We start from the raw sequence: 13,753 nt of genomic DNA on the forward strand, positions 1-13,753 counted from the left end.
TTGATATTTTTGTTAACTATTTAACAACATAGATAAAGTATTTAAAACATTCATTTACATTCTAAATATTTGAGGAAACTTTATAATAAAATCCTTTGAGTAGTTCTTTCCATTTTTTAAAGCAAACTAATGAAGCATTCAAGGAATTGTTCAGATACTAGCGATAGCATTCCAAAACGATTTAAGATTGGTACTGCCGCCAGTCCTATTGCCACCATTAATGGGAATGAGGATATTAATAGCACTGTTGACTATAAGACTTTACAAAAAAGCTCAAGATCGCAAAGCCCATTAAAACCAACTGATAAATTATGGAATGCATTTAATTCAGAAAGACTTCTTAAGGAAAGATTGGCTCATTATGGTTTAGATTATGTTAAAGATCCGCTAGAGCATTATAAAAACATATTTGATAAAAATTCTAAATGGTATAGCAGAGCAGTTAAGCCTCTTTATATGGTAAATGATTGCATGCCATATAAGACAGAATCACACCTTGATCAAGCAAGATATTTATGTCATGTTATGGTTAATCTCTATATTTCCATTAGTTCATTAGATATACAAGGTCTTATATCGATTTCAAGTAAGGAATTATCAGAATTGAAAAATGAAATTAATGATTTCTTAACACATTCTGACATGCCTCTATTAACGCAAGAAATGGAAGCTGTCAATAATGATATCGCAGATTATGATGAAGGGGAAGAAGATGACGATGAGTTTGATATTTTTGAAGATAATGAATATATTGATAGCATAGGTCCCGATTTTAACGCAACAGGTAAAATTACTTCTCGATCTGCTACGATTATTAATGTTAATCATTGGACAAATGAACTTAAAAATTGTTTACATTTTGATTTCCCCCTGACTTTAAGAAAATCATTGGCTACAGTTTATTACTATTTATCCTTGGTACAGGGTCAAAAAATTTATAGACAGTTGCATGTAGAAATATTTACCTCCCTAGTTACTATTGATGATGAAGGTACAGATTTTACTGAAGAATTAATAAATATTGGTTTAGTATTAGATCATAAATTGCTAGTAGATTTCTTATGTGTTTTTCTACCATACCCTGATTCTGACTATGTGAAGTACGAAATTACATCAAAGGAAGATCTCCAATTATTCAGAGTACTATTGAAACTATCTCATAATGCAAAGGCATTTTTTGATAAAACTAGTACACGTACAATGAAAGATCTCATGGATCGTTTATTATCTAGTTTATCTCCATCCACCATGACTATTGTATTACCGATGATTACGTCAAGTGTCCCGTATCATTACAACTCAGAACACAAAATTATTGATTACTTCCCATTCTTTTACAGCTTCTGGAGTTCAGTTAGCGCGAATATTACAATCGATACCCATATTTACGATTTTGCAGGTAATATAGCGGAAGATGCGCATTGGAAATTATTAAAAGGTGTTGAAAAGGATGAATTTTTTATCAATTTTAAGGAGCATTTCAATCAGTTTGGATTATTTACTGATGAACAAATGACATTTATGTTTAATAGATTACAAGGTCATTTAAGAACTGATGGTCAGATTCATTCATATTCTCGAACTGCAAGACCATTTGTTTTTGGCTTAAATGGTTCTAATAATAAGATGTATTTCGAAAAATTATTAAGTTTAACAAGGTCTATTGAAACCTTTGTTCACCCATCCAACAGCGGGTTTTGGACAAAACCTATTGCAAAGTTTGTTCATAGTTTTACAAAAATGTACCATAAAAGAGCAAAAAAAGAAGAGCAATTAGAAATAAAGCATGAACTTTGTTTAACTCCAGAGTGTCACACTAAGATAGTCGATATGTTTTTAGAAATTCTTACGGTAGGTGCGCAAAATAAGAATTCAGAAATTGCAAATTTTTATATTTCAGCATTGGCTTATCTACTAGATTTAAAACCACAAAACTCAAACTTATTATTTGAAAGAGTTTTAATAGACATGTATGAATCCCTTTCTGGTGATCATGTTAATTCCAGACATAGAATCATTTCAGCTTTAAAAAGGTTTACTAGAACGGTAAGATATTTAGTAATGAATAAACTTTACCGTGTCCATATTATGAATATACTTTTAATGCTAGTGAATAAGATTGATATCAATGATGTAAATTTAACGAGTAATATATTTAACTGTATTGTGTCAATCGCATCATTCGTCCCTTTTATAAAGATGGTAAAGGAGGATGAATATATTACATTTGAGTCAAATACTCTTCCTTTTATTGCCGAGCATTTTGAACAAATGAAAAGCATTGAAATAACGCAATCTTTTGTTTATGATGATGAAATTTTAGATAAAGCCACTAGGGCCTCTACTACTATTTTTGACAACATATTTTTAGTCTATGTGGACAAAATATTCCAATTGGTTGATATTGATTTGGATGATGGTTTAGTAACAAAAATTAACCAAACTACAATGTTGATGCTTGAATCAATGGATGACTCTACATTTAATTTATTTTCAAGACAGTTGCAACGTAAGTTTTGGGATAACGATTCTTTTAGGGAAAATGAGCCAAACTATGAATTGGTTACTGTCCCGATGTCAGCATTGGTAAAGAGAACGCCTAAGTTATGTGAAGAGTTCTTTGATATGTTATCTTTCAATGTGAAAGAGCAAATTCAAAAAGGTGCGGGTTCTATCAGAAGTTCTACTGAAATTCAACAAAGAGATGTCAAATTAGTTTTGTATTTAATGGCATTAAATGATATATTTAGACAGTCTCATGAATCTCTTCTGAAATTTAGTGATAAACTGATGGAATTCTTTCATTTTGTATATGAAAGCATTACTAATCCACCGATTGATGTTGTAAGTTCTATTTTGGTCCATAGTGCGCTCTCTACCCTAACAAATACAGAAATTAAAACTTGTAGAATGTTTCCAGAAAATTGTGTTTTGCCAATAGATGAAATGTGGGGTGGTATGCAATTTGACAATAGAAAGTTCCAAAAGCAATATTTGACATTTGATTGGCATATCCCATCTGAAGATGAAGCTACATTAGCTATTAATATATTTGAGACATTAACTAATTATTGCATAACGTCTATTGATAGGTTGTTAGAGGGCAATAACCTTGATCCTGGTTCTCCAGATGAAATTCAAAAGTATATCTTAATTGTTACACATGCAATTTCTGGGTGTAGTCTTTTATTTGATCCAGATTTCAATAATGTAGACCAAAGATCTCAAGAACCAGAAACAATTACAGATTTTACTAAATTGAGAAATGAGAGAGACTTGAAGTCTGATACTCCAGATTTAAATGTCGAATATGAGACACCACTTACTAAAAATGAAGATACAGAATATATTGACAGCCAATTCTCCGATGAATCTCCAGATATGGTTGAGTTTAAAGATACTATTGACCTTGTAATGGAGGATACGGACCCATCCCAGGCTCCATCTGGTATTAATACACCAGCTATTGGTGACTCTAATGGCACTATTGATGATCTACCTTTTAGAGATTTAGATATTTATACTTGTAACTACTTTTTTGGTTCCACTTCCGAACAGAAATGCTCACACCCTAATTATTATAAGGTTCATGAACTTAAGGCACGTGTTGGGTTTTTTTTCCATAAGATGTGCAAGTATCTTTCCTCTAATTTTGAAAATAATACCTCAGTCTACAGAATTTTACTACATGGTCTAAAGGTCTGGTTCACTGATGTGGGACAAGAAACAATTTTCAATAATGACATTAGTTGTTTCTTAGATCTCGAATTCTTAGAAAATATACAATCCTTATCAAACCTTCAAGAACCATTTACTACAACATGCTTGGCCATTCGTGCGAATACCTTCCATCAAAGTAGGGTATTGTTAAAAAGTACTAACAGAAGACCTTCTAAATTAGAGGCTCTGTTGTTAAGAGATGTCATTGACTTGGCTACATCAGTCTACCCTGATGTGCATAAACCTGCTCAAGGTACTTTGGTTCACTGTATGAAACAACTAGTTGGCTCTTATTCTATTATTGTCAACATTTTATTACCAAGTTTGGAAACAAAATTATCTGAAGCTGATTTCATGAGCATTCAAGTTATTTTAAAAGTTCTAATGATTAAGAAAATTCATAGAAAATTGCATACAGATTACAAAAATTTTGAAAAACTCTTAAATTTGTTACTTGAATGCTGTAAAATTAATGAACAAGATATCTCATTATATAGTGAGAAATTATTGAATGAAGTTATTAATGGTGTTAAAATTCCATCTAGTGTTTGTATCATAGATGATAGAGCCTTCGATCCTATTCTTACTCCTCCAGATGAATCTGTTGCCTTCCAAGTTAAATTGATAAAGAGAGCGAAAGACAATAAGCGAGAGAATTATATAACTCTTCTTTCTAGCATTGAAAGTAAGATGGTGACTGTATTGAATTCAGAGGAGGAAATTAGTTGGAAAATTGCAATGATGATGATGCGTTTTGTCACTAGAATACAATCTAGTTTAGAAACAAAGGCGGATAAAAATGTAATCGCTGCCATTCACAAACAAACTTTATCTAAGCATCCACACATCATCCATTTGGCAGTGAAATCATTTTTGGGTATTTTTAATAAATTATTTTCATTGAATGACTATGATTATGATATTTCAAGATCGTCATTGAATACTTTTGATCCAAAATATATTAATAAGATGGAAACAAAATCCATTGACTTTAATAAAAAATTTAAAGCCGAAATGAATAATTTTAATACTCCAAAATATTTTATTGATAATAGAGCTTTTGTAGGTTGGTTATGTTGGGGTTCGCCTATGAAAGTAATGAAGCCTGAACAAATAGAAATTAAATTGACTGAAAATGATACTGAGGTAATGAAAGCAATGGGTCATATTTTAACTAAAGAATGGCTAGTTGAAATGACCACAAGTTTGTTGCAAGATAATGAAACAAGAAGTGTTTTTAGCAGTGGCAATGTCTCATTTTTTATATTAATTATCTCCTTAATTGCAAACTCAGTATGTGACTTACCTTTATCATGTTTGTTTGATTTATGCAAGAAATATTATGATAGATATGATAAAGCTTCCATGATTACCTCGGTAGAAATATTTTCTGCTCTAATTGTTAGTAGTAAATTTATGACTAATGCTATGATTAAACAGCGTAATGATTTTGTTGATGAATTTCTTCCAGACTGTCTTGAAAATGAATTGAATCATGATGCATTTGAAATTTGGGCTACAGTTGCTTGGTGGGTTCCTACAGTTGTTGATATTAGAAGATGTCCTCCATTTTATTATCATTTTTCTAAATTAAATAAATTATTAGACACTAACTCAGATGCAGCCTCACATCAAGCAAATAAAATTCTGATGTTTAGGGGGGTTTTAACTACGTTAGAATTTAAAACCCCTGATGTTAATCCAATTTTGAATGATATAGTATTCTATCATCCATATGATCAGGTTCGTGAAAGTATAGCTAAATTATTTACCACGTTACTTCAAAACGCTAGTTCTCAATCTTCTTCTAGTCCTGATAATTTGTTAAAAATAACTAGAAACAATAGTAATGGCTTAGGAATTCCAGTTAAATTTGTTCCAGAATTTATGGAAGTTATCATTAAACAACAATTTATTGAAATCGTTAAAGAATCAGCAACATTAGTAGGGCTAAGTCCTCAAGATATTTTAAAAACTAAATTTTATTATTTATCATCGACAATGTATTACTGGATTAAGGAAATGACTAAAGGTCCCAATAGAGTTCTATTAGTTCCATTTTTGTACGACTGTGTTGCTCCATTTCTGATGGAATTAATGAAGCACAAAGATGTTTGTAAATTAGCGGATGTTGATCCAACTCCATTATACGCAAGTCTGGCTTATATGCCATATAGAAAAGAGCATTTGAGTAACATGATTAATCTGATCTGTGATACTACCTTGACCAGTACGGCATATCAAATCAGAGTTCAATTGTCGTTTGTTCAGCATTTCTTTTCTGCCCAATTATTACAACTGTCATCAAAACATAGAGATGATATATTATCATTTGTGGTTCATAATTTATATGATCCTAACCATTTAGAAGTTCGAATGAAGGCCGCTGATGTCTTATCTGATATTGTTCATAATCTAGGTCAATCAAATAAATTTTTACATGGTTTAATCAAGAAATTCAATAAGAATTTGGGCACACATACATGGCAAGAGAGAAAGGAGCTATCCAAATCAGATATCAAGATACATGGTAGTGTAGTGGGTTTGGGTGCCATTATCTCAGCTTTCCCGTATGTTTTCCCATTGCCTAGATGGATCCCAGAACAGCTAAGTACGTTATCCTCTTGGGCTCGAACCAGTGGTATAGCAGGCTCTTCTGCGAAGACGACGATTAGTGAATTCAAGAAAGTCAGGACCGATACATGGCAGTTCGATAGAGCCGTGTTCACTAATGAAGAATTAGAAGATTTAGAAGGTGTGTTGTGGAGAAGTTACTACGCTTAATTGTTTCTCCTAGACTACTTTGTACTCCCTCGGCATACACTTCTAGTCCTTTATCTTACATAGCATAGTTATACTACATAGATTTGTATTCTCTGTACACTAATACCCAAAATCAAATCAGCCAAGCATATTACTAGCGATGACGCTGTACGATGCATAAAGCCTATTATACTCTTATTTCTATGGGCCCGCGGTATCCCCGGGTAACCGTGGATTTTGCTGTTCTGAGTTTCAGCCGAAACAGGGACAGACGACGCTGTGAAATGTAATCCAAATCATCTGGAAAACACAAGGAAACCTCCAGTAAGTTTGGAGCTAATCAATTAGCAAATCTTTGGAGATCAAGGAATCGAGTATTTGGTATTTTAACAAAAGGAAATTCTTAAATCTTAATTGATCTTATTTCGGATCGTGTTTTATTATTTTTAAGTGTGATCCTAACCGTTAGATATAGCTTAGTCAAGGTTACGTTTGAAAGACAATTAGATATTTTGAAGACATATTTGAAATTATACAAGTCAAGTGAATCAAACATAATTTACCAGGATTTGGAAAAGAACGTTACTTTAGGCTACTAGTTAATTGTTAAGAACGAATACCATATACTTGTTTGATAGTTTGGGCATTTTTATTCGAGATTTCATTCAAATAAATAACTTATTAATTAATTTATTATTGTTCCACAAAAATAAAAATAATAGATTTCTTAAAAAAGAAAAAAGCACATTAAGCATTCGTCATAAACAGAAAAGCATAATATCTGTTATCTGTTGATACTACTAATAATAATTATAACATTTTCCTCGTAATACTAATAATAATAATAATAATATACTCATACAAAAAATGTCAGGTTTAAGAACAGTTTCAGCTTCCTCTGGAAATGCAAAAAATTACGATTCGATCATGAAGATCTTATTGATTGGTGATTCAGGTGTTGGTAAATCTTGTCTGTTGGTTAGATTTGTTGATGATAAGTTTAACCCATCGTTCATTACTACCATCGGTATTGATTTTAAAATCAAAACCATTGATATCAACGGTAAGAAAATTAAATTACAATTATGGGATACTGCTGGTCAAGAAAGATTCAGGACTATCACGACAGCCTATTACCGTGGTGCCATGGGTATCATTTTAGTTTATGATGTCACTGATGAAAATACTTTTGAAAATATTAGAACTTGGTTCAAGACAGTGAATGAGCATGCTAATGGTGAAGCTCAACTGTTATTAGTTGGTAATAAGAGTGATATGGAAACAAGAACAGTAACGTACGAACAAGGTGAAAGCTTAGCAAAAGAATTAGGAATTCCTTTCATCGAATCAAGTGCTAAAGATGACAAGAATGTCAATGAGATTTTCTTCACTTTAACCAATTTAATTCAAGAAAAAATAGATAGCAATAAAATGACTGAAACTCCAGCTGCAGGCAAAAAGGACAATGTTAATATTAATTCAAGTAATGGTGGCAGTTCAAAATCTAATTGTTGTAATTAATTTACGCAATTTATGATACAAGTATTCGATTCCACATCTACCATCTATTATTATATTATACACATCACCATAGACTAAGACCAACACCCCTTCTCTTCTATCCACTTTATTACCTCCTTCTTATCCAAGTAAAATAAAAATAAAATCCAAAAAAAACTAAATAAAATTTTAAAATTCATCAATTTTGACACACTCTGAAATTTAATTGTTCTAGATATTTCTAATAAGAGAAACTAATCTCTTTTTTTTGACTTTTGTATTTATTTATTTAAAAACAAATACATTTAAACAGTAAACCCTTAAGAAACCAAAAAAAAATATCATAGGACCTATTCATTTCGGGCCTTCATTACCTAATATATAAATGGTTAACTAAATTTATTTTATATGTTGTAGGATATATTTCTATATCTATGCTTCTCTATATACTGTATATATAGTTATATATCTATTTATGTATTTATATTTATATTTACTCTTTATCCCGACCTCTCAATATATGAGAAATTATTCGATAATCAAACAGAGTACAGAAAGTATTTTCCTCTAATTGTTGGTTAGGCCATATGTAATGTAAATTGAAATTATTCAGTTATCTATATTTCATTTAAGATTGCCTAAAGTTTTGTCTGTTCGCAAGTCTACTAAATAAGTAAAACCCAATTCATGGCACGTGGAGCGAACTATTGAAATTCAAGAGGTACTCGTGCTTTTGCAGTATGGTAAGTAATATCTATTGAAATAAAGGCAGAAAGTGTCACCAGTAAATAGACACGATTATTTAATAACTATATAGGAACATTGCTACTTCATAATTATTTAAATACCAACTTTATATCCTGTGTTTGTTAGGAGAATTTCCATATTTTTTTCAATAATAAATAAAGCGTATCGATTTATAGAGAATGCTATTTGGGTCGAAGCTAAAAAATGACGTCTATCCACCTTGGAAGGAATCATATATTGATTATGATTTTTTAAAATCTCTATTAAAAGAGCCTGTCGATACTAATAGAGTGTCTGGTGACAATGTATCCTGGACCAATGATGATGAATCGAGATTTGTGGAAGCGTTAGATGGCCAATTAGAGAAAGTTTATACTTTCCAATCAGAAAGATACAATAGTCTAATGGAAAAATTGAATCGTTTAGAAGATCAATCTTCTACCGAGGAGAAAATCAAGAATTTGGATTTCGAGACTTTTCAAGCCATCTTAGAAGATACTTTGGCTGAAACTAAGGAATTGGATAATTTCTCTCGTTTGAATTATACTGGGTTTGTTAAGATTGTTAAGAAACATGATAAGGTCCATCCACAATTTCCATCGGTAAAAGCGTTATTGAAAGTTAGGCTACAGGAATTACCATTCCATTCTGAAGGATATTCACCCTTATTATACCAAATCTCTTATCTGTATAATATCTTTAGAAGTAACTCTACCGTGACTTCTGAATCAATGGTCAATGGCTCAAAATTGTCAAGTGTGGCTAGAAGTAATAGCGCCAATTTAAATTTTAAAAGCTTCAAGTTTTGGGTTCATAGAGATAATCTGATGGAAGTAAAGACGAGAATTTTAAGACATTTACCAGTTTTAGTTTATGCTGCTGCTCCAACTGAAAATGATAATGATGCTGACAATATTATTGAGAGTCGATTCGAATCTAATACTTTTGATTCACCATCTTTAGATTCTAGTAATGATCCTGATAATGCAATTGTCTCTACTAAATCAATGGACCCCTTCATCACTTCTTTATATTTCGATAATGAAGACTTCACTCTATATAACGATAAGTTATTGAAGACTCATGAAGCACCAACTCTAAGAATCAGATGGAATGGCAAATTGGTCGATAACAAAAATGTTTTTATGGAAAAGAGAATGTTAGTTCAAAGTGATGATACTAGTACTGGTTCCAATACCAATGACCTTTCATCTTTTATTGAAGATTTCCAAGAGACAAGAATTCGTATTGAGCCTAAATATTTAAATGGGTTTATATTTAATGGTGATGAAAAATATAAAGAAAAAGTGCTCAAGAAATTAAAAGAAAGTGGTACTATGGATAGTGAACTGAATAAGATCGGTAAAGATTTCGATGTTTTGAAAATTTTTATTATTCAGGAAAACTTGCAGCCTATTTTTAGAACTATTTTTACTAGAACAGCTTTCCAAATCCCAGGTGATGATAGAATTAGAATTACTATTGATTCAGACATTGTTTATATAAGAGAAGATTGTTTCGATAAAAACAGACCTATTAGAGACCCAAAGGTCTGGCATAGAAACGACATCGATTCCAACGTTAAGGATCCTTTAAAACTACTAAGAAAAGGTGAATACGTTAAATTTCCATACTCTGTAATGGAAATCAAAATTAAAAATAATGAGTCGCCTTCCATGATCAATACTATTTTCAACAATAATGCTAATAAGATGTCAAATACAAAGCTACCAAGAAAGCATGGTCAATGGATTACAGAATTAACAAATTCTCATCTTGTAAAAGAGGTTCCTAAATTTTCTAAATATATTCAAGGGGTTGCATCTCTTTATAGTGACGATGATAAACTAGATTCATTACCATTTTGGTTACCAGAATTAGAATCTGATATCAAGATTAATCCAAAAGACGCTTATTATCAAGAAGAACAAAAGAAAAAGAAACAACAAGAAGTTCAAAAAAAATTAGATAATATGAGAAGATTATCAAACGTAAGTAAATCAAAGCCAGTAGGAAACGGCGTCACCAATTACAACACTAGTGAAAATATCAATAATATGGAAGGTATCCCTGAGGGTGAGGCTGATCTTGAGGATCACGATTCTTCAGATGATGATACAGAAAATAATCCAAATAGAGGGCCATCTTCAAATACGACTACTATTAATAATAGAAAAAAATCAAAGAAAAATGTTAAAAAGAAAGACCCTACATTTTTAAATATCTTGACAGGAAGAGATTCCAAATTAGTAGGATACGATTCTGAGGAAGAAGAGATTGAATTACCACCTGGTGTTATCGAGCCAACAAGTTATATCAAAAATGCAGGTCCAGTTAAGGTTGAAGCTAAAGTTTGGTTAGCAAATGAACGTACTTTCAACAGATGGCTACGAGTTTGTACCTTATTGAGTGTTCTAACCTTCTCAATTTATAATTCAGTAAAAAAATCCGAATTTCCAAAGCTTGCTAATCTTTTGGCCTACATTTATTTTTCATTGACCCTATTTTGTGGTCTTTGGTCATATAAAATCTATTTGAAAAGATTAAGTATCATAAAACAGAGGAGTGGTGAGCACCTGGATGCCCCCCTAGGACCTATGCTTGTCGCAGGTGTGCTATTTATGTCCTTAATTATTAATTTTGTGGTAGCATTTAGAGTAGCAGCAAAGAAAAGACTAATTGTAAACACTTTAGAAAATACTGGAGATATTGATATGCCATTACCTGAAAATTTACAGGCTATTGAATCATTCGTCCTAAAAGTCCTGGGTATATAGGATTCTAATTAGTATTTGAAATAAATTTTAGAATATACTAATTTTATTTAACTTGAACTTATTATCATTTTTAACCCCTTCTATATCTGTTGTTTGATGGTACTATGATGGTATGATTGAAAGATTATTCCAGCACAGTATTTTCCGTCACTTCTTTAAGTACTTGTTAAAAATTAATGACACTGTCCGATGAAAAATGTCGGAGTGTCAGAAAAATGATTTTGAAACATTTGTAAACAGAAATTTAAAAACACTTCAAGGTTAAGAAAACATACAATAACAGACCACAATATTTAAACGTCCAATTTGAAAATTTATGATCAATGGGCTCTGATTGTGATATCCGTAGGGATTATTATGGTATATATCCCAACCGTCGTAACAGTTATTATTCCCCTGTCTACTCGACCCTTACAACACACAGTTCCGATTCTTCTTTATTTAATCCAAAAAGAAAATTTCCTGATGTTGGAATAATGGATAATATATATACCTCCAGAGGAATTTTTCATTCCCTAGATGTAGTAGATCAGGAATTACCAATGCAAATGAAGCGTACATTTCATAATGGTCACTCTAAGAAATCTAGAGAAGATGCGGTTGACCAAACTAATAGTAGCCTCTTACGTAGTATATCCAATACTTTGTTAAATACAGGGAAACAATTTTGGGAGAGTTTAGTTGGAAGTTATGTGGACGATAATACCTTACAAAATAGTGTAGCCACTGAAATAAGCACAAATGAAAAGGCTAAGAAAAGAAAAGAAAATGAATACTTTTTTATACAAAATAAGAAAAGGAAAATCATATTAGACAATTTGGCCAATATTTCTTTTAGTAGAAGCAACCACTCTAATGAAGAAAATTTGGATTCTAGCTCCTTGGCATCCCCTCCATCATCTTCATCGATATCTTCAAGTGTAGCCTCCCAAGACTTACAACCAAGATGCTTATCATTGTCTAAATATCCCTTTAATTGGGATGGTGGAAAAATCACAAAGATTGGTGAGAAAGATTCTGGAGAAATTAATGGCGCATTATCATATCCTCAATATGGCACAACTTTTATAGGCAGAAGTAAAGCAAGAAGAAATTATTCGCACGCTAATCCAGTTATTCTACGTGATAGATCTGATGAAATAAGATATTTAAAGATGATATTTAATGGCAAATATGAAATACCTGAGATATTAAAGAATGAAAGACAAAGGCAACTTAATCTATTAAGACAAGATAAAAAATCTTACAATAAAGCAGTAGATGATCAAACAAATAATGATAATGAATTAAAGAGCTCTATAATAGATTTAACCTCTAAAATCAAAAATGCTATATTAGATAGTAGAAAACCGTCAGAAAATAAAGTCTATACGAATGATGACATTGTATTATTAAAAGAGCAGAAATTAACACCATTAGAAAAAAGAAACAAAGAATTCCAACTCCAGCAATTAAGGTTTAATAGATATTTAGTTAGTTTAGAGAAGGAATCTAAAAATATTAAGCAGATGCGTGATGAGAGAGAAAAGCTAATGGAGGAACTAAGAAAAAATAAGGAAGCAGAGACTGAGGTCAAGATATTAATTCCCATGTTAACTGAGGCTGAAATTAATAGGGTAAATTCCACAATAAATAGAAAAGATAATGGGGTACTTCTAGACAAGGATAACCTAGAAATAAGAGTCCATGATATAAAAACATTAGCTCCAAGAAGATGGTTGAATGATACTATCATTGAATTTTTCATGAAATATATCGAGAAAAATTCTCCAAATACTGTTGCATTTAACTCTTTTTTTTACTCGAGCTTATCTGAAAGAGGTTATCAAGGTGTACGAAGGTGGATGAAGAGAAAAAAGGTACAAATAGAACAATTAGAGAAAATATTCTTCCCAATTAATCTAAACCAGTCACATTGGGCATTGTGCATGGCGGATCTGAAATTGAAAAAGATATTTTATGTTGATTCACTTTCTAATGGGCCCAATGCCATGAGTTATGCAATTTTGACAGATTTGCAAAATTATATTATCGAAGAAAGTAAGCATAAACTTGGAGAAGAATTTGACCTAGAGCATTTAGAGTGTCCACAGCAACCTAATGGATTTGATTGTGGTATATATGTATGCATGAATGCATTATATTTAAGTAATGACTCAGATTTGACTTTTAATAACAAAGATGCCGCTAGAATGAGACAGTATGTGGTAAGTTTAGTGCTTGCTGGTAATGACAAATAATATAAT

At 31.5% G+C, this 13,753-nt stretch overlaps 4 protein-coding genes across 4 annotated transcripts; all 4 read left to right on the forward strand.

Moving 5' to 3' along the window:
* Positions 1-129: 129 nt before the first annotated feature.
* Positions 130-6,504, forward strand: TBLA0D02640 (uncharacterized protein; the record flags this gene model as incomplete). Its single annotated transcript, XM_004180238.1, has 1 exon — positions 130-6,504. One exon carries the CDS (start codon positions 130-132, stop codon positions 6,502-6,504), a length of 6,375 nt encoding a protein of 2,124 aa, XP_004180286.1.
* An 846-nt stretch (positions 6,505-7,350) lies between these two features.
* On the forward strand, positions 7,351-8,004 carry SEC4 (Rab family GTPase SEC4; the record flags this gene model as incomplete). The annotated part of the gene is made up of 1 exon (XM_004180239.1): positions 7,351-8,004. The coding sequence occupies one exon, from the start codon at positions 7,351-7,353 to the stop codon at positions 8,002-8,004; it is 654 nt and encodes a 217-aa protein (XP_004180287.1).
* Positions 8,005-8,909: 905 nt separating this feature from the next.
* Positions 8,910-11,507, forward strand: VTC3 (vacuolar transporter chaperone; the record flags this gene model as incomplete). Its single annotated transcript, XM_004180240.1, has 1 exon — positions 8,910-11,507. The coding sequence occupies one exon, from the start codon at positions 8,910-8,912 to the stop codon at positions 11,505-11,507; it is 2,598 nt and encodes an 865-aa protein (XP_004180288.1).
* Positions 11,508-11,830: 323 nt separating this feature from the next.
* Positions 11,831-13,747, forward strand: ULP1 (SUMO protease ULP1; the record flags this gene model as incomplete). Its single annotated transcript, XM_004180241.1, has 1 exon — positions 11,831-13,747. The coding sequence occupies one exon, from the start codon at positions 11,831-11,833 to the stop codon at positions 13,745-13,747; it is 1,917 nt and encodes a 638-aa protein (XP_004180289.1).
* Positions 13,748-13,753: the final 6 nt, after the last annotated feature.

Source organism: Henningerozyma blattae, chromosome 4 (assembly GCF_000315915.1).
Source record: "Henningerozyma blattae CBS 6284 chromosome 4, complete genome".
Taxonomy (NCBI): domain Eukaryota; kingdom Fungi; phylum Ascomycota; class Saccharomycetes; order Saccharomycetales; family Saccharomycetaceae; genus Henningerozyma; species Henningerozyma blattae.